Below are 21,855 nucleotides of genomic sequence, written 5' to 3'. Positions count from 1 at the left end.
AAAAAAAAAAGCTTATTTATTTCTATCTTTCTTATTCATTCTCCTCACAAATCCTTGATTATTTTCCAATCCTTGCCTCTGATATCGCTGGCTGTGTTTGTCAGCTGCGCTCCCTCCTCCGCCGAGCAGCCTGCCTTCCTTCTCAATCGCCTGTTTTGTTTCCCATTTTAATGAACAGTTGGATTCTTTTATTTCTCTACAAGTGCTGGATTTGCCTTATCAACCCCCCCCGTCCCTTTGAGGGTTGCCAATTGGTTTTATCCACGGATGTATCATTTCTTAGGCTCCCTCTTTTTTTCTCCACAAAGAGAAAGAACCGCTCCGTCAACAAGCCTCTCCGGAGCCGGAGATTAAAAACCTCAACATCACCTACCTTCCAGCGCTACTCCCAACTGGTTTGTGTAAAACTCAATTAAACTTGTCCCCACTGAATTCCACATTACAGTACATTAAAAGGAAAATTCTTCAAGCGTGATGACAAAGCTTAAATCTAGCTTCAGAGCCGATGTTTAGGAGCGCTTCTGTACGTGCGAGTCTTTGGGCTTTTTTTTCCTCAGCTTTGTGCCGATGCAAGAAAAAAAACACAAAAACAAAGAAAGTGTTACTTTTGACTTCAGGAGGGAAAAAAAAAAAAACTTTCTCATTTATTTATTTATTTATTATTTACCGACGCCAGTCGACGCTTGATGTCGACGACTAAGGTCTCGGCCTCTCAATTAGTGGGTTCGAAGGCGCCGGCGTCGCCCCCCGTTTGATGAGTCGAGGTGGCACCGTATCAAAGCCCGAGCGAGACGTGACGATAGTTGTGGCCGATACAGATGTTCATCTTTAGCGTTCTTTTTTTTTAAATTCTTGATCTCAATTTCAGAGCGTCTGAGAGTCGATAACAAATTATTCAACCCCCCCCCCAGCCCCCCGCCCCCCCACACGCCTTCGTACAATCTGTCTACGAAAGGGGGGAGTGTTTCGCTCGAGCAGAAGAAACACTGCGTTCGTCCCTCTCTCTCGTGATAATGTGCTTTCAACTACATGATAGCGGCGCCCCCAGAATCCCGCGGGGGAGGGCACCTTTTACGAGGGAGAGCGCCCCCCTTCTTTTACGAGGGAGAGCGCAACAAAAACGACTGACTTTACCTAGGGTCCTGTGGGTCTGGCCCCCTTTCCTTTCACTCCCAACAAAGTGTGTGCCCCCCTGTCAGAACCCACCCCCTCCCCCATGAAGGTGTCGCCCAGATTAGTGGATGAGGTGCAGTCTGTGTTATGGGCCAAACATGCCCATCCTTTTGACACCGGGGGGGGCAGGACTCTGACTCCGACTGGGCTCCGGACCAGAGAATCACTCCCTCTCGTCTCCGACGTCTTCCTCCTCTCCCTCGCATGACATGTGTCATCGCTGAAGATCTGCTCAGGAAGATACGCCCCTCGGTTCAGGGTCAGGCCGAACCCCCCCCCCCCCCCCCCGCCCCTCCAAATAACACAGAAGAGAGAAGAGCCATACTTCCTCCTCTCACTTCACCCATTTGAAAAGTTAATTTTTCTAAAAAAAAAAAAGAAAAAGCTGAGCATATTTCATGGTGCTCTAATGTGCTGGGATGTAATAGGAAAATCTCCATTAGCCAAAGATGGGCGCCGGCGTAATGCAACGGATATGTCAATTTTCTTGTAATGGAAGAAAAAATATAATTTTTTTGTAGGGATTTAAAACCCATGTAATATTCATATTTTCTATTTCACAGCACAATAGCTAAGCTAAAGTGATTATACATAGCCAAAGTTAAACTTGCCGCTATCTACTCGAGTTTAATAAATCTACAGAGACGGAGAGTGAAGAATATTCCAAGGACAATATTGGAGCAATTTTCCTCATTGAGATAAAACACAGGATAGGAATTATTAAAAGAGAAGTTTTTATAAGTGTCGTACAGAGAGAAAATGGACTTTAGCGCTACTATTTAGTTAGATCAGAGTCTGGCACATCCTGTTTTATTCACCGTCGCACAAATTCAGACTTTAAATTAAATTGATATGATAGTTTTTGAAAGTGTTTGAAACATAAACTTTGTTTATTTTAAACAATTAGAACGGTTGACCTTCACTGATCTGCACGAAATCCAATATGGCCGCCGTTGGAAGTGGATCGTATAACTGTAGTTTAGAAGATTTTCAAAGTATAAATTAGCGAATTAAAACTCATTTAAGGGGCCAAAATCTTATAGAAGTCTAAGATGCGACTTCGAAAAACAGGAATTTTGATATTGTCTATTCTTTCTTGATCTCTGTGTTCTTTATACTTTATACTTACTTGCAAGTCTTTATTTTTGTTTTATCTTTTATCTCTTAATGGTTACCATGACAACATGAACATTGTGATACTTCGACTGTAACCAAAACCTCAGGGGCTACTAAGAACTTTGTTGATCTTCTACTAAATATGTCCTGAAACTGAAATCCAGAAGATGGCGCGTTCAAAAATATTCAGATGTATGAATCTGTGAGCGACAAGAATTTAGGCCCTTTTCCTTCGTACATCCCGAACAAAGCAGAATTAATCAGCAAATCATTTTCTTTGTTATATTATAAAAACAAGATCATAATTGCTATAATTTTTTTTCTGAATAGTGTAAAAAAGCGGATTAAAATATTCATTATAAAATAATCGATGTCTTAATAAATACAGATCCTCAGTTTGGTGAATGAGAACATATTAATACGTTTGTGAATAATTTAATATCCACTTGTGTAACTACAACTACTGTGTGTTAATTTACGATGAATATTCAACTTTAATGTAAGTGACGTGAACATCTCAACGTGACGAGTGAGGCTGACATGCTTCCGGGCGTACGCCACCTACAGACCTTGCGGGAATTACAAACGTTTTACCGCTCTTTTCAGTATTGATACATATGGACTTTGACGTAAAAGGTGGCTCAGCACGTTTTTTTGTGCGTATAACCCCTTATTACATGAGGCCCCAGATCTTTTATCATGTCAGAATTTGGAAAGGTAAAAAAAGTGTTCAGTCTACATGAGTCATGCTTGAAATCAATACAGTCTTTTGATATGGACCAGTATCAACCTGAGTAATCAAAACACATATTTTAAAACAGTTTCAAGTTACATTTGAACCATATTTTATATCATTTACATGTATTTAGATGATGTGTTGGTGTGGAACCATAATATAAAGCTCATATTAAGACGATTATTTTGATTTTCAGACTCAAAATCACGTGCTTGTTCCATAAATCTCAATTGAGCAATCAAGCTCCACACATTAGTCGCCCACAGCTTGAAGGTACAGATAAAAAAAAAAAGCTAAAAAGGTCGACCAGCGTGTAATTATTTGACACTTTCAATGTCCTTCACTTGAAATTTGTAAGTCTGGTGTTGAAGAAAATCTGTTTATGAAGCTGAAAACTTCTTTCTTCTGCGTGGATGAAGCTTCTGAATAATTCATCAAGTGCAATAAGAAAGAGGCGTCAAAGAATACCACACCAAAGATGGCGCCCGCCGCCATGTACGCTGTGCCCCGGCGTGCCCACGGACCTCACATGGTGTAATTGGAAGAAAGTCAGACGGTGAATATTAAAAAACACCATGTTCTTTCCGAGGCTTTGAAATGTGCTAATTGAGTCAAAAAAAAAGCATCAGACCGAAGGGAGAAATTTTCAAGTCGTCTCCTGACACTCACAAGGTAACACCTTGTTCATTCTGTTACAAGAAGAAAAGAAAAAAATAGAGTCATTTAACTTGTGCCTAAAAAAAAATGTGAAACGTGAAAAAAAGAAAGCTTGATTTATTCCAATTTGGTGGCGAAGGAATGTCGTTCTTGTCGGCCTTTGCATCTTTCTCGACAGCTCCGAACGTTCACTTTACACATCAAAACCTGTCTGTTCTACTACGAGGGTGTATTGGCAGGTAAAGCTCTGGAGATCAGAACGACTCCTGCCTCATTAGACCAGCTTCCTCTGTAGCGTTTATTTACCAACACGAGAGAAAGTGGTCGCGGACGAAGCCCCGGGTAGCGCCGAGGGCGACGATGATGGATGCGCCGGCCCTCGGAACTGTAGCGACGCGCTCTTGCTTAATTCCTGACGTGAAATATTACCTGCGCCGGGCGACGGAGCAGACCCTGCTTGGATGGTTTCGAGCGATAGCATCCATCCTTTCAGTGCAAGAAAGAAACAAACAAAAGCTCCGGGACCCCTGACCTGACAATGGAAGTACAACTGATAAGTTAGCAGTCGTTTCTTCTTCCGTTTCTCTCTCTCCCGCCGGTTGCCTTTGGCCTCGGTTTCACCTTGCTACGCCTGTGCCCTTCTATTAAAAGTGGCAATAGGCTGTTAACTCCCCTCAGGCCACGTTTTTTAATATTGGCCACTCGCGGGAAAAAAAAAAAAAGAAAAATAGGCTGATAATACATCTTCTTCTGGCGCGAAGCCGGAGCTTCTTTTCTGTCGCCAGCATTAGCTAGCTTTGTGTTTTCCGCCTTGTCTGCCGTGATCAAGCCGGGATTTATGAAGCATCATAACTCCAGACAACATCCAGCGGCTTATTAATTTTATATATTTCTGTCCATTCCCCGATATTCCCGGCTTTGACAGTCACTCAAGATAAGCCCAGAGCAGCTCTGACAGGGTGGAGTGTGTGTGTGTGTGTATTTCCTCACTGTTCTCCCCGACAGTTGAATCGGCTTCGGAAGGAAACCTTGAGAGTGCTCGGGTGTGATTTTTCTAAGCTTTTTTTGTCTTCACTTGCAGCCTCCTCTTTTCCGCAAAGGATCTTTAAATCAGACTGAGCTGAGACGTGAAAATAGGGCAGACGGAGGCGATGTGTGTGTGTGTGTGTGTGTGTGTGTGTGTGTGTGTGTGTGTGTGTGTTCACGTAGGCAGTAACAGGGAAATCTATGGTTCAATTTTAATCAAAAACACTCACTAATCACAGTTTACAGCCTGTCTATATAAAGGCGAGCGCGGCGATATGAGAGGGCAACATGCTGATAGGGCTTCATTTAACCGGAGTCAGGGTCTGGGTGTAATGTGGCCCACAGGAAAACATGGCAGGATGAGAGATGTATTGGAGCCGGAAAAAAAGAAGAAGTTCGAATCGACAGATTTTTAACAAGATATATACTGCAGTTTAACGTGCAACACGCTTAAATTTACCGGATATTACAAAGCTTCAAAGTGACGACACGGATGGCAGACGATGCACTCAGATGTTTGCGAGCCAAGGTCTTAAGCAGTTGAGAGTTCATTCATAATATGATGGGATTTTTTTGTTATTTTTCCAGTAGTGTATCAAGCTTATTAGTTGAATGATGTAAAGCATGTGTCTCAAACTTGTAGCCGTTATTTAACCTTTTTATTTTAAGTTTTTAGTGCAGGCAAAGCAAGGGAATCAATTTGATTCATTGATTTCATCAAATCAAACTTTGGCATGTATATAGCTTTGATTAAAGAGTTAAAATGTTACGTATTTCTAAAATAAAATAGGGAAAAATTAGACATAAATGTCCCAAATTCACAAAATTGATAAAACATTAACAAAACATACAATTTGTCAGACGTTTGTGGCCTTGTCTCTTTACAAGATTTGACATAAAGTGGCCCCCGGGCCAGTTTAGTTGAAGTTGAATCAGGTGTAAAACGTCACAGAAAAATAATCTTTTTTTTGGGGAGTAAATGTTTAATTGAATGGTACCCTTGCTAGCTAAGCCGAGGTTATTATAGAGTGAAATTCACATCCTTTTTTCCCTTTCATCTTTGTATATTTTGGATACTAGAATCTTAAGTTCTATTAAATGGCTCCAATTAAATATCAAAGCTTTAGTGTCACATATCTCAAATATTTTGAAGTAAATATCTGCGATGTTTGTTTTTGCAGGTCAGATGTGACTTCAGGTAATGTGAATTTTGAGTATTACAATCATTTATTTTCAAGTTGAATCATACAAAGCTGTTTATATATATTGCAGTCTTTACAACTAGATTAACCAGTTCCAGTGCATCATAGTGCTGGAGGTCACACGGTTGGCCTAATGGTTGAAATCTTGTACACAAAGGTGACAAATGTATTTAAATGTCCCCTTGTAAGATGTGTGTTTGTCCATCTGCTGCTCTTCTAACACCGACCAAACTAAGGCTCCACACCTCCTGAGACCTGAGCGGCAGGTACGGTGACTAAAGCAATGTGGTGCTGAGCAGGATGTAATCTCCAGGAGCTGTGGATACAGAGAAAAAAACGCACCAGGTTTGGGTCAAAGGGATTAAAAGAGTGGAGGTGCTGGTCGTGAGAAGGAGAAGGGGCTTCGGTACAGTGGCGGGAGCAGCGGGCGAGTCACCCCATGACAGCGAGGAGTTTGGAGATTACAGAGTCAAAGCGGTGCAAGAGGGGATTCCTGTGAGAGGACTGAGGTGGGGGAACACTGGACCAGCATGCGGACGTAAGCAGGTTTTTGACAGATTATCCAAGGAGGATGCTGGTTTTGGGGAGGTTGACTTTGACCAGGTGAAGGACATGAACCCCCAAAATTCCCCTCAAAACTTTCTTCTAAAGTAGAAAATTGACACAAATTTGTTTCCTTTTTGGCGTCTTAGGCAGAAATGTACGGTTGTGAACGGAGCTCAACTGTCTTTGTCCATAAAGACATACTTAAAAATGATAAAAATACTGTCTATACTGGGAGCTGATGTTTCCTGTCTGTGTAGCATGTTAGCCTTTTAGCTTCTGCTACAAAGACTCTTAAAATACAGACTATTTGAATTTTCTTCCAAAGTATTTCTCTTGTGGAGGCTTCCATACGAGAGGGACAGAGGTATTTTTTTTCATGTTTTTAAAGTGTGTCTTTTTGGACGAGGAGGACGAAGAAAATGGGCATCATTTGCGACCATCATAGGAAAAAACACACAGATTATTCTCAAAATAATCCCGACCCTTAGTCGACATAAGGGTTGGTAAAAAAAAAATCACACAAGGAGCTAAAAACCTTTAAGCAGTCACAGGCCGAACAAAGTTAATATTAATATAATATATATAATTAATATATTAATATTACCTTACAGGACACAATAATCTGGTTTTGATATTGTCTTTTCATTCTTTCAGACTCAATCAATTATCTCTGTGTTTGTCCTTCTTCCCTAAACTAATTCTACTTTTACTCTTATTGTTGACGTCCATAATATCGGCCCCTTAACTTATCTTAAGACCGACATCTTTCTAGGTCACCATATCACCATGAACATTAAAAAAAAGGAACTTTCCCCTAAAATTGTTTTGAAATTCTGAATGGTTGATGAACAAAAGGGTTGATGTTTTAGATTGAGTCGACCCAGGTGGGTGATGTCAAGTGAAGAAGAAGAAGAAGAAGAAGAAGGAGTCGGGGAAAAATGTCACGCTTATGCAAACATGACTTGAGAGAAGTTGCGGCGGCCTAACGTGTCAATCCGCCCGGGAAAGAGCGGGCGAGATAGCGTGTGAGCGAAACCTCTCTCACCTGAATACTGTACTGTTGGTTTCTATTTCACACTCGGTGGGAGAGCGCAAAAAAAAAAAAAAAATCTTACATCACATTTCTCTTGCTTGCTATCCAAGAGCTCACATTCCAGTTCCATTTCACGTTGAATAGACTTGTGTTTCCTGCAGTCGAGCGCTCTTCTAGTGCGCTGGCTAGTGGAGCGATGACAGATTGGTTTCCACTCGCTGCACAGGGGAGCACAATGGAGTGGCTTTGACAGAGTTAAGAGAAACAGTGCATCAGCCTCCCCCCCCCCCCCCCCGCCTCGCCACCATCGCTCACCTCCACACACACAGGCAGAGCTCCTTCTTCCATCCTTTTTTTTTTCTCCTCCCTCTCTCTCTCTCTCCTCCCGAGGGCTCACGGAATGGATGGCCCTGTCTGACCTGGACGACACTGATGTCTAGTCCTCTACGCTACTGTACCTACAGCGAACCCTGTCCACTCCCCCCCCCCACCCCCCTCAAACACAAACGCACAAGAGTCGAAAAAACACCAATCTCTGTCACTCGGCGCCCGACAAGCAGAGGTCAGCAGGGCCCGAGGTGTGGGGGACATTTGGGCTGATACGCTTCTGGAAGTCGCGGTCAAAAAATAAAGCCACGTTGGCAGGAGGACCATCTCAATTAAGAGGTGGAACAGAGTGGAATCCGACCCTTCACCCTGAATCTGACCCCTTGACCAGAAAACACCTGCAGTTAAAGACTGACCAACACCTGTATACAGGGGAAGAGCCACATTAAATTCTGTGAATGTTGTTAGGGGCCGTCGAGCGAAAAGAAAGATGAAAAAAATCCCCTAAAAAAAAAGGATGTTCGTCATTAGGACGTGACTTTTATTAAGATAAATAAGATGCAATTGTATTGTTATATAGTTTGTTATATAGAGTTTTTTCCAAAAAATTCTTCAACTAACTTATAAAAAATATTTTGAGGGATTAATATATACTCGAAAAAATTACACACCAGAAAGTAAGGAAAAAGGAAATAAGTGTGAAAATGTATATGAATAATAAATACAAAATACATTTGTTAATGCATTAGAACCATTTATACATGATCATACTTTGACATTACGAGGGCCGCATAAATACAGTCAAAGGGCCGCATGTGGCCCCCTGAGTCCACCATGGTATTTTTACCAGGTTACTATGACCGTTACCTAAATACAGGACTACTCTACTAAAGTCAATAGGGAAGTTCAGCAACCACCTAAGGAGATGTTTGGGGGTACCTAGGGGCCTGGAAGCGATCCACATCAGAGGGGTGGAACACACTTTATATATATATATATATATTTATTTTGATTTTGATTTTATTATGATTTTTTTGTTTTTTACTTTTATGAAAATATCTTGCCCATCGAAATTATTGACATCATATTTAGAGGAAAAAGTTATTTTTATCATCAGTTTCTTTTACATAAAAGGTATATAAAAGTGTTTTGACATAGTCAGGTTTATTTAATGCTGATATTACTTTCTTTACTATTCTTACTTGCTTTGTTTTTTCAAAGTTTTTCTGTCATATTGTAGCTCTTCGCTCCTCTCCTTTTGGATTGACGGCTCCTCACAACAGTCACAGTGTAAAATGTGGCCCCAGATGGAAATTTAATCGCCCACCCCTGGGGTAGAAGATGTTCCCGTCCAAGAGAACCTTCATTGACTAGATGACTTTTTCAAGGAAGAATATGGGGTACATCTTCGTAGCAGGGGAAGAGTTTATATACTGCAAGTATGATTTTGGCATCAAGTGGCCTGGAAAAGATAGAAGGAAGTAAAGAGAAAGTAAACTGATTAAACTCATCCAGGCAGTCTATGGTAAAGGGTGGAAGATGAACCCCATTTAAAACGGTATACAGGTATACAAGACAGTTCCGTCGGTCAGAACCTTCACTTATGTAGGCGTCAAGGGAGAGAGAAAAAGATCTTGAAAGACTCATAACACACATCTTCAACTTCCTCAACGAGGCAAGGACGAATAAAAAATGTAATTTTTTTTGCCACCACAACAAAGAGAAGAAGGCCATGTTGTATCATGCGTTGTGAGGAATGTAAGCAAATCGATTATCGATGAAATCAAAAGGTATCTTTACCTTTAGCCTTAATTCAGATAAAAGAGTCACAAAGAAAGTTTTCAAGAAGTTCAGGGTGCTTAGTAAACCGGCTCTGCTGCCCACGATTCCTAATCTGTCCCGATGTCCTTCCACGTGGCCCTTTTCAGAATAGTTAAGATTCCTCCAGCAAGATGCTGCGATACGGCGTCGGCCAGATAAAGCGGCGATGTTAGAGGTGTGATCCTCCGTGCACCGCAATGAGCAAAAGGGAAAAAAACAGCGATGGTTCGGCGATACACGCTCGCGACGTGAGCTTGCCTCCCTCCTCAGGTGGATGTACAATCAATAAAATGGATTAGCCGCGATGCTACGTATAAAGGTTATCGCCACGGCACGAACACAACGCCGACCTCACAAAACAATTTCGTAATGTGTCGAGCGATTGTTTTAGCCCCGGAAATCTGATTATGTTTTGTTCCAGCCGAGGATTGATTTCGGCGGTTGTACATTATAAAAAAACAGAGATAGATTCAAGGGGGTTGTAGAAGGACTGTCTTGTGAGCATCAAGATCTTCTTCTCACCGAGACCCCTCTCAAAAGAAGGCTCACCCCTCTAAAAAGAAGAAGAAGTAGACACTTGGCTTTTGTCTCACACACACACACCGACACACACCGTTCAAGATGTGTGTGTATGGGCCCGACGACTCTGACCAATGGCATCCACCAGCAGGGCTTTATCCCGGAGCTCACCGACAATGCTTTTCACACCTACTTACCACAGCAGAGATGGGGGCGGTGGGCTGGATCGTACCCAGGGCCTAAAAGCAGGCTAAGGGCTTTTTTAGAAAGCACACACACACACACTGATCCACACACACTGATCCACACACAGCATGGACTCTTTAATTACTGACTCAAGATTCCGCAGCAGATAAAAAAAAAAGGACATTTCAGAAGCTTAATTTCATATCTGCGGAGTTTTCAATGAATATAAAAACGGTCATTGATTATGCCGTTAAGCAAGAAATATAAAGTACATATAATCACATTAGCTGGCAGTGATTAATGTCATAAAGAATGTGATCTTTTTTTTTTTTTTTTTTTTTACACTCCAATCTGCATTCAATACCAGCGAGACATGCTCCAAATATTAAGCAGCGGCTCCACAAAATCCACTTAACCAGTTCAGTGTTCAGAGAACATCCAGGGGATGTAATGCAGATGGATCAGTGTGTCGTAGAATGGTGCTTAGGATGAGAGGAGTGAGACGATTATTGATCCTGGGGATTCAGGAGTATTTACTACAGGTTGAACATTTCCAGTCTAGAAATGGTACTATGAGAAACCAAAGGGGTGTACCACAGGGGTCGATTGTTGGATCATTACATTTTAACTTACTTCACTTCATTCATTCATTTTCTACCGCTTTATCCTTTGTGATGGAGACTGGAGCCTATCCCAGTTTCATAGGGTGAGAGGCAGGGGACACCCTGGACAAGACGCCAGTCAGTCGGAGGGCACACAAAGACAAACAACCATTCACACACACACTTATAGACAATTTACCCAAGTTCGAAATCAACCTCTGTATGTTTTTGGACTGTGGGAGGAAACCGGAGTGCCGGAGTAAATCCACGCAACACGGGGTGAACATACAAACCCCACACATAAAGGCCTGGAAGCGAACCAGCAACCTTCTTGCTGTCAGGCGACCGCGCTCACCACTGTAAATAAATGAAAAATACACAAAAACGATAGGTTTGTATATCTGCCCTCTTAAGTCTTGAAATAATAATAATAAAAAAAAAGCAATATTAAATTAGACAAATGTAAAATAAATTAAACGCAAATACAACCATTTATAATGCTTTCGTCAATTAAATTTACTTTTTAGCCTCATAGTAATTAAAGAAAAGGAATAATAACAGAGGTTGATTAAGAACTTTGGGAAATGATCCATATGTATGAGTCCTGAAGTCCTGTCCAGGGTGTCCCCTGCCTCTCGCACTATGGTACTGGGATAGGCTACAGTCTCCCAATGACCCCAGTAAGGGATAAAGCGGTTGAAAACGAATGAATGAATGATAACAAAAAATAAAAAGGAAACCTAAAGTAAAAATATAATATTTTGCCAAACAACATATTCAAGGTACACAAATATTTATGTCGGGATAAATCTTTTATCATGTTTTATAAAATAAATTATATAAAGAGTCTAATATAACTAACAATCATGAAACATTTTTAAACTAACTAAAATAAAGAAAAAGATTCCAAATAATGTATATTTTGGACAATTACTTGCAAATAATCACATTAAAAAGACAAGTTAAAACAGCGTTCTTATATTTTCACCAGAGTCACCTGCGACTGACCCACAAGACACTCCTAACAAGGCAGCAGCCAAAAGTGCAAACAGAGCCCGAGAGAAAGAAAATCTTCCTTTTTTTTTCTTCCTTTTTTCTCCTCCTTAAATGTGCTGCTTAAAGCCAGCGCGGTGTAGTTCAGGTACTTCACTCAGATGATTATAATGCCACGAGGGTGCAATACATCACTCTTATTAGCCACACCGGAGCACAATGGTATCATAATTAATGGTCGCAGCAGGATTGAACGCTGCCCTGACATGGAAAAGTGGGCCTACTTAAGCTCTACAAGGCATTTAAATATGCAGGGAGAATGACACAAGCCCGGCCTCCTGCTCTGAGGACAGCAAGCGCTCATTAGCCCCACAGCCTCGCCGGGATTCAGACCCGGACTTTTCCTACGCGCTAAAAAATGTGGATTGAGATCCGCAACAAATCGGGGGGGGGGTCCATCGTCCGTTTTAGGTCTTGAATAAGATCGTCTTTCTGGATTGAGTTAAATTGTACCTACGAGACGTCTCTCTATAAGGGATAGTTTACTGAATAATCCCACTTATTTTCTACTCACCCTCATGTCCATTAAGGGTTGGGATTATTTTCAGAGGCTGTTTCTTTTTGAAGTTAGAGACGAATGTCCATTTAAGGGTCACGACCAGCACCGATTTATCTTTGTCCAATTCAACCAAATAAACACACTTAAAAACATCCAAATACCTCCGTACTCCTCATTTGCTACAATCCATATTGTATTGTTGTTATTATTATCATTGTTATTACAGTTAATACCGAACTCTGCAGCGAGAATTCTGACCTGCTCTAGTAGAAGAACTCACATTTCCCCCAATCTTTAAAACTCTTCACTGGCTTCCAGTTTATTTCAAGATCAATTAAAAAAAAAAGGTTCTTACTTTCAGATCTATTCATGGTCAGACTCCTCCTTACATCAGTGATCTGATCCAGCCTTACACCCCAGCTCGGGCTCTGAGGTCTGTGGATCAGAATCTACTGGTGGATCTACTGACTCCTTCAAGAAACATCTTAAGACATTTTTATTTGTGCTTTTCCCTGCTTTTCTGGAACTCCAGTGTTTGTCTTATGTGTCTTGATCTTTTAAAGTATATATTTTAACTGTGTATTATATGTTTGTTTAACCACTTTGTGACCCTGGTCTAGAAAGGCACTTTACAAATAACCTTTACTTAACTTTACTTACTTACTATTGAAGCCTCGACATCATAAATCGTTCCAAAAAATATATATATTGAAAGTTTGTTTGTAACAGAAGCTAAAATGCTAACATGCTACACAGACAGGAAACAACTTGTCAACTGTCTACACTGGGGTAGCATATTTGCCTGTTAGCTTCCGCTACAAACAATCTTAAAATATCGACTTGTTTAAACGTTTTCTTAACAATTTCTCATGTCCAGGCTTCAATACAAGAGGGGCGTTAAAGACGAGCAGTACGGAGGTATTAGGATGTTTTTTAAGTGTCTTTTTTGATGAAAAAAAAAGTGAGGTACATTAAAATGAACATACTTTTTTGCCTATAACTCTAAATAGAAACTAACGACACGATAATAACCATCAGTCGACATGAGGGCAAGTAGAAAATGAGTGAATTTTGGGTGAACTATCACTTTAACGTGTGAGACTAAAGGTCACGCAAACACATGTGTGGGACGGTTAAGACCGGATTTGGATTCCCTTCTCCCTCAACCCTCCTCCTCCTCCTCCTCCTCATCCTCTATGCAGCTTCAGAACTTCCCACTAAACCCAGCATCATCCCGGGCCGAGCCATCGTGGCTCAGCGCAATCAATTATTGTTCCACTGGAATCATTAATAATTTCCTCATGAAAACGATTCTGTTGATCTCTGTTGTCTTTTAATTAAACATAATTAGTCGGCGGCTCCGAGCGGTGCCGGGGATTCCTTGAGGGTACAATTCTGTTTTAATACACTGATAATGATTTTTTTTCCACATTGTGCCAGTTGTTTGGTTATTATTCAGTCACATTATTTCGCCGTGTTCCCAGATAACAGATAATAACCCTCACACTTCCAATTTGCCGTGTTAAAAATGGGGCGGCGATTCAAAGAAGCGATGACGTGTTTTCCTTTGCTTCACTATTTCACGTGTGATGTTAATAAAATAAATGTATTTACAGCACGTGTTATCGTCGCTGGTCCTGAGGCGGATCATACTCCTTCTAAACAATCACTAGTAACGATTCTAGCAGGAGTAAAAAGAAAATGTATAATTCTAGTATCAACTCTTAAGTTATGTCAGTCAATTTAACTTGTTCTGCTGGCTTTTGTTGCTACACTTTACTTTAACGGTTTCAATATATTCTGTATTTATATACATTTGTTTTGTTATTTAAAAATACATTTTTCGCTTTTTATTTTAATTTAAAAGAGCTTTTCATCTCCTTTGTGTCGTTTCTTTTTTAATATCCACTGAAGCTAAATATCTTGTTGTGCAACAACTTTTGAAGATAGATTTGTTTAATTTTTTTTGCTTTTTTTTAAAGCCAAAAAACTCTTTATCTGATTGAAGCCTTTCTTTTTTCTTTGATTGAATTTTGATTTAAGCAATAAAATAGACTGGAGCAACTATTTTTATTGTTAAGAATTTGTTTTTCATTTAAGCATCTTTTTATTTTTAAATATGTTTTATTTCAAAGCAACCTTTATTTTTTCTTTGATTGAAAATATATATATAAATATATATTTTTAAAGCAATACATTCTGACTGGAGCAACTATTTTTTATCAAAAAATAATCTGTTTTTATTAAAAACATTTATTAAAACATTTTTTTTTGTTGTTGTTTAAGTTTAAGTTTCTTTTTTTAATTTATCAACTTTTTCAATGAACATTTTCTTTGAATAAAGTCACTTTTATTCTGATTGAAGGAAAGTTTTTTTTTTAATATTGTTTGTATGAAAAAATGTTTTGCTTTTTTATTAATTGAATAATCGAGAAATTAATTGTACAATATTTTAAAAAAAACGAAAAATGTTATTAAAGAAAAAGTTACCTTCAGTACATGTATGTATGTATGTTATAGTACAAAGTAAACCAGTGTAGTATTACCAGGGTACAAAGTAAACGTTAAAAAAATCAAATACATATTTGTACGTTAACGCAAACAAGGAATACATTTTTTTTAAAATAAAGTCATTATATGACTTATACTAAATAATAACCAAAACATTTATCATTGAAATTATATTTTTGTTTGAAGTCTTAACATCTCCAGAGGCTCCTGGAGGTGTTTTATAAAGATCTGTCAGAAGGTCACTGTGGTTCACCAACACTAAAATTGAAAAAAAAACTAGTTTCCATCATTTATGAAAAAGTTATTTGAAGGAGTAATTGGAATATTTTCACGCTCTATTTGTCCGATCGGGGATCAGTGAACTATCTGGTGTCCGGTCACGTGAGCGTGTCCTCAGGGACCCCTGCTGGAGGAGGGCGGCGCTGTTTAATTAAATCGCCCACCAGATAGAAATTAAAAGTTGAACACGGCGGTCACAGGGGGGCGAAGAGTTCACAATAAGATGAAATAAAAGGGATCGAGTCTCGTCTGCTCTTTATTAACCGTCTTCTGTTTGGATACGAATTCATTTAAAAAAATATATATAAATGTTTATTCCTTCGTCACTGTTGCACGTAAACACTTTCCTGGAACTTTAGACACTTCAAAGCGTCTGGCAAGGAGTTTGCAGGGGTGCATTGTGGGAGTTCCAGGTGGATTTCCCGATAATGAGTTGGTGGAGTCGTTTCAGCGACTGAAGGTAAAACAAACATGGCCGCTCCGCCGGGCCTGTGAGGCACAGATACTCTTCAAATTATTTATATATTTACTCATTAAAGAGAGATGTGACTCGAGCTGGAGACTCATAAACTTTTATATAAACAATATTTTAAGGCATTTTTAACCGTAAACTTTTGAAAAGATCAAAAAAGAATATCTTGACCTTTAAAGTATATACTTTATTGAATATTGTTTTGATTGTTTAAGCGCTTTGTGACCCTGGTCTGGAAAAACGCTATAGAAATAAAAATGACTTACTTACTTACAATTTAAACAATTTACTAATGCTAATGCTAATGCTAATGCTAAAACATCTGCCAAGTATCCTGGAGTCTCAATTGGTCCCTTTTTCAACCAAACGCCATCCAACTTTATAGACAAAAAGACCAAAGACGAAAAAGTGGCTGTTGTCGTGATTTAAAGTTTTACAAAATTAAAAAAACACAAAGTGAAGATAAAGAACAACAAAATGAAGGACGTTAAGTAATGAACAATGAATGTATAATAAAAGAAATTTAATTTAAAAAATGTATTAACCGACAGAAGTTAAATAGTATTATATAAAGTAGTGAGTCTGGAATAGAATAATGACAGTAAAACCGACTCGACACACAGGTACGTTTCCTCGACATGACTTTATACGATGTTGGAATTCAAGCGCGTCTTGTCAGGGCGAAGATCACCGAGGGCGCCCCAGCGGGAGAAAACTGTCCAAAAACCTCCTTCCTGAGCATGTATTAAACATCACAGTCCAGGAGGAAGAAAAAAAGTCTCCCTTGGAATTCTTCTCCCCCGAGTGACGGGGGGGGGGGAGACTCTGGACGGGGCGGCAGGATTTGAAAATGCAAAAAATCACACTCCGCCACTCCAGCCAATCGGCAGGTTTTTACCCGGAGATACTCCTCCGTAGACGCTGGCCGGCGTCCACGCTCCGCCGCGACTATCTAAGCGGGCAGCCATAGAGGAAGCCGAGAACCAGTGAAACGTGAGCCAAGACGTGTTCCTCGAGCGCACTGCGAATTGAGATATTCACTGTTTTCCATAAGTAACGCATCTCGGGGAGCAACGAAGCAGCGTAGCAGAGGCCCGGGCGGCACGAGGGGGGTTTAAACAATCTGGCGCTCGAGCTGATGCAAGGTGGGAGGAAAGTTGCTGCCGGACTCTGAAGGGACGCCAGCGTTGATAAAACTACTGCACTTCACACCTGCTTTACAGCCGGAGACTTATGTGAGCGCACACTTTTCTGCTTCACGCGCACACACACTGGCCGCGACACACCGCACGCAAACACACACACACAAATGCAAACACACACACAAATGCAAACAAAAATGAAAACGCAAACAGACACATGCACGCAAACACACACAGATACACAAATGCAAACACATCCAGACACACACAGACACACAAATGCAAAACACACACACTCACACAAATGCAAACACACACACACACAAATGCAAACAAAAATGAAAACGCACACAGACACATGCACGCAAACACACACAGACACACAAATGCAAACACACACAGACACACAAATGCAAACACACACTCACACAAATGCAAACACACACACACACAAATGCAAACAAAAATGCAAACGCACAGACACATGCACGCAAACACACACAGACACACAAATGCAAACACATCCAAACACACACAGACACACAAATGCAAACACACACACTCACACAAATGCAAACACACACTCACACAAATGCAAACACAAACAAATGCAAACACATACAAACACACATAGACACACAAATGCAAACACACACGCACACACATACACAGATGCAAACACACACACACGCACGCACACACAAGACACACACCGATGCTTACACACATACAAAGACACACACCGACACACGCTTGCAAAGACACACGCTCACAACATGCACACATGTGGACACTTACACACAGACGCATGCAATCACACAATCACACACTCACAAACTACACACATGCACACACACACACAGACGCATGCAAACACATGCACACACAAATGGACACTAAGACACATACAAGACACACACAGACGCATACAAACACACAATTACAAACGCACTCACAAACACACATGCACACACACAGACGCATGCAAACACATGCACACACAAATGGACACTAAGACACACACAAGACACACACAGACGCACACAAACACACACTTACACACGCACAAGCACTCATGCATACACACAGACACATGCAAACACACGCACATGCAAACACATGCACACACACTCGCACACACATGGACACTTACACACACATGACACACAGACGCATACAAACATACGCTCACACGCACAGCACACACACACACAACATGCACACACAGGTGGACGCTTACACACACAGACTCATTTAAACGCACGCACATGGATGCACACACACACTTACACACAACACACACACATTCAAAGATGTCATAAATAAACCTCAAGTATAAATAGAGAAAAAGTTGCCATATTTTCTCAAATGTATTATTTTTAGCTAATACTACACATTCAGCAGTTCAAGGGAAAGTGTGACCCGGGGGCCACATGCAGCCCTTGCTTTGCATCAAAGTGGCCCTTCAAGGGTCAGAGTAATATTGTACAAGAAAACACTTTAACTTAACTTTAACTGAAGCTAACGGTTAGCATAGCTACCAGCATTCCTTTCCTTCTTCTCTATGAAGTGACGATTCTGAAACTGAAATGTAGCCGCTACGCTAACGTTTGTCGACGACAGTGTTCTTCATATTCGTGGAAACCAGAGTCGACCCGAGAAACACGATGAAAGGCGAAGAATAAAAGCGTATCAGTCGACAAACACAAGTGTTTCCTCGTCATTGTTCGGCGCCGTCGGAGATTCTATCGACACAACATTGATTCTCCCGCACAACAGACCTAATGAACTTATAGCTTTGAGATCCAGCTTGATGCCCAGATTTAAATTAATACTTCCTTTCATCGCAAGGATTTTCCTCTAATGAACTTAACACACAATCTCTCTCTCTCTTGGGGAGATCTGTGATGTTATCTAATGCCATCAAATATCTATTTTCGGGGGGGAATAATCGCAAGCAAGCAAGGGAGAGAGAGAGAAAAAAAAAAGACAATATTAAAGAAGTGCTTAATCTTCTTGAACAGCTTATCAAAAACTTTAATGATGCGCTGATAAAGAGCACAAAGTTAAGTAGCCGGTTAAGAGGATAACTCCCCAGTGCAGTCGAGTGATTAGTCGATGAGAATTGGGCGAGTGAAAATCCGGGTTGCAAATCCCACTCCTGCCAGTTATTCACTTTGAGGCAGAATGCGCTCTCTCTCAGCTTTAGGGGGTATTGTCACGGGGTAATCATATTTGAGGAGTGATAAATGGAGCCCTTTTCCCTTCACCCCTTCTTCCAATCCCAAACACTGAATCTTTATTTGCGTATTTACTCCTTCGCCGTGTCTCCGTTGGTTAACACCCGTCAAGACCCAATTATAGCAGCGGAAGCTGCTTTTTTTTGGGCTTTCATGAGACGAGAACCTGCAGCGGCTTTAACGTCACAGATGGGGTTCGTTTCCTCTTTGTTTTGAGGGTTCACTTCGAGCTAACGGCGGAGATTACATCACCTCGTGTTTACCTTAATGTGGGGATCAATAGTAACGACAGGTAATACTTGTATCACTGTGAAATAAAACATTTTGTTGCATTCAAACAAGGCTGTACAATCGATACCACTGGCTGTACTGAGACAGTGATTTGCTCTTCTTCAGGTGCTGGAGTAAAATATAAATTCTTGTACTATTTAATTTTCAATTGCTTATTTTTAGGCCAAAAAAAGGAACATTATCACATTTTACGTCAGCCATTCAATTGGAAAATCAAAGCGATCCAACGACAAAAATTGTATTTATTTCCAAATATTAAATTCAAGTGACGGTAGTGATTCAATTATATATCCTAATAAAAAAAATATGTGACTTATTGAGAAAATAAAAAGCAATCCAACAACAAAAAATGTATTTATTTCCAAATATTAAATTCAGGTGTGGGTAGAAAAAACAATTAAATAAATTCTGTGATTTTATTACATATCCTAATTAAAATCGAGGGACTTATTGAGAAAATAAAAGCAATCCAACATCAAAAAACTGTATTTATTTACCAAATATTACATTTAAAAGTACGTAAATCATAAAAAATGAAAAATCCTGTGAATAATTATATATCTTAATTAAAAAAAAAGAATTATTGAGATAATCAAAGCAATCCAACATCAAAAATCTGTGTTTTCTTCCAAATACTAACATTCAAGTGTTGGTAGTGATTTTATTATATATCCTAACTAAAAAAATGGATTTATTGAGAAAATCAAAGCAATCTAACAACAAAAAACTGTATTTATTTCCAAATATAACATTCAGAAGTACATTTAAAAATAATTAAATAAATCCTGTGATTTAATTATATATCTTGATTAAAAAAATAAAAAAATAAGTGATTTTTGAGAAAATCAAAGCAATCCAACATCAAAAAAGTGTATCTATTTCCAGATATTAAATTCAAAAGTACGTAGACATCGACATTGATGGGTTCATTTTTATTTTGCCCCCAAAATAACCCTCTTGCCATTTGCTTGTTGTTTATGAATATATATTCAATAAGATGAACCGATGTTAGTAACGACACATTATTCTGGGTGTTGTGTTGTGATAAAAAAAATGTGCATTCAAAAAATTGAAGTCACAACACAATCACACTGTGATAGTAATTACTCTGCCCTCTAGAGGTCCAAATGAAAATACAAAACGAACATGTACAAACAGATATATGTTCAAATCTACCAACTTATATCCTGATATTCATGTCTTTATCTCGATTTCAATAATTAATCATCGATAGTTGTTAACTTTCCTTCTTTCTGTGAGAAAATTATCTGTTTTTTTATTGTTTGAATCTCAGTAAGTGTTTAATATTGCTAATCATTTTATATTTAAACTACTTTTTTCACAGTATGAAAAGCTAATCAGCACCAAAGTAGTTCAAATAAGAATATACTGTATGTACGAACATCAATCGTGATAATACAGTTTTATGTCTGAATATCTCATCCTTGATATTTAACTGGGCTGTTTTTTTTTTTAATGGACTTCCAATCCTTGTAATTCGTGAGCGAGCACACGGAACCTTCCACGCACTTATCTGCAGCCAGATACGGATTCACTCCGTATAAAAGTAGGCATTAATTACCCGGCGAGATCTAAAGACCATTAACTTTGTGTGTCAAGTGATGTTTCTCAGTTCCTAATCAGAGTTTTGGTGATATAAATGACCAGAGTGGATGAGAAAAACAGATACAGATAGTGCATGTGTGTGTCCTCGTAGTGTCGTGTGTGTGTCCTCGCAATGCTGTGTGTTTGGGGGAAAGAAATAAGAGGACAGGAGTGGATGGAGGATTGTCTGTGCATTCGCGGCGCAGTCGTGGTGTGTTGCACTGCGGGGAGATAACAGGGAGGACGCCGGCGCTGCTCGCTTACCTTTGCTGTACACCACGCAGTTGTTTTTGTTGTCTTCCGCTCCCTGCCAAGTCACATCCAGGAGCCACCGGGGGCCGGCGCTCAGCACCACCGGGACGGTGCTCTTCGTCTTCTGGACAGGGACAGATAACACATCATTTGCTCACTGCAGCTGATTAAAAAAGGAAGGCGTTAATAAGCACTCGTGCTGCTCATAAACAAGAGATGTTCCAGGGAAGTACACAACATTCCTTTTTTTATTTTCCATGTGTGTGTGTGTGTGTGTGTGTGAGAGAGAGGATGTGCGGCTCCTTTCCAAGGGGAGACAAATGGGTGCAGTGGGCTTCATTGTATCGAATCAAAAAGGAGGAACTATCATCCCCGGGAGTCGACCCGGGGATTCAGCATCAGATCTCTCCCGATTAAAACCATCTCAGGTTTCCAGTGAATTAAAAAAAAAAAAAAAAAGCGAGCGAGAGGAGGGTGGAAAAAAAAAAAAAGATGACTTTCAAGAGAGAAGGAAGCGAGTGTTCAGCGGTGAACTTTGGGCACATTGTGCGTCGCTATCGCTAGCAT

At 40.0% G+C, this 21,855-nt stretch overlaps 1 protein-coding gene across 1 annotated transcript in view; it reads right to left on the bottom strand.

The window, feature by feature from the left end:
* Positions 1–21,855, bottom strand: part of zfpm2a (zinc finger protein, FOG family member 2a) — a 161,997-nt gene that overhangs the window by 37,573 nt on the left and 102,569 nt on the right. Inside the window, exon 5 of the mRNA XM_087805343.1 lies at positions 21,301–21,412. Coding sequence (XP_087661469.1) covers positions 21,301–21,412 — 112 coding nt within the window. The remainder of the gene's footprint in view (positions 1–21,300; positions 21,413–21,855) is intronic.

This window comes from Callionymus lyra, chromosome 13 (assembly GCF_982586985.1).
Source record: "Callionymus lyra chromosome 13, fCalLyr1.hap1.1, whole genome shotgun sequence".
Lineage (NCBI taxonomy): Eukaryota > Metazoa > Chordata > Actinopteri > Syngnathiformes > Callionymidae > Callionymus > Callionymus lyra.
The sequence above is the reverse complement of the archived record's forward strand: the minus strand, read 5'-3'. Positions and strand labels throughout refer to the sequence as shown.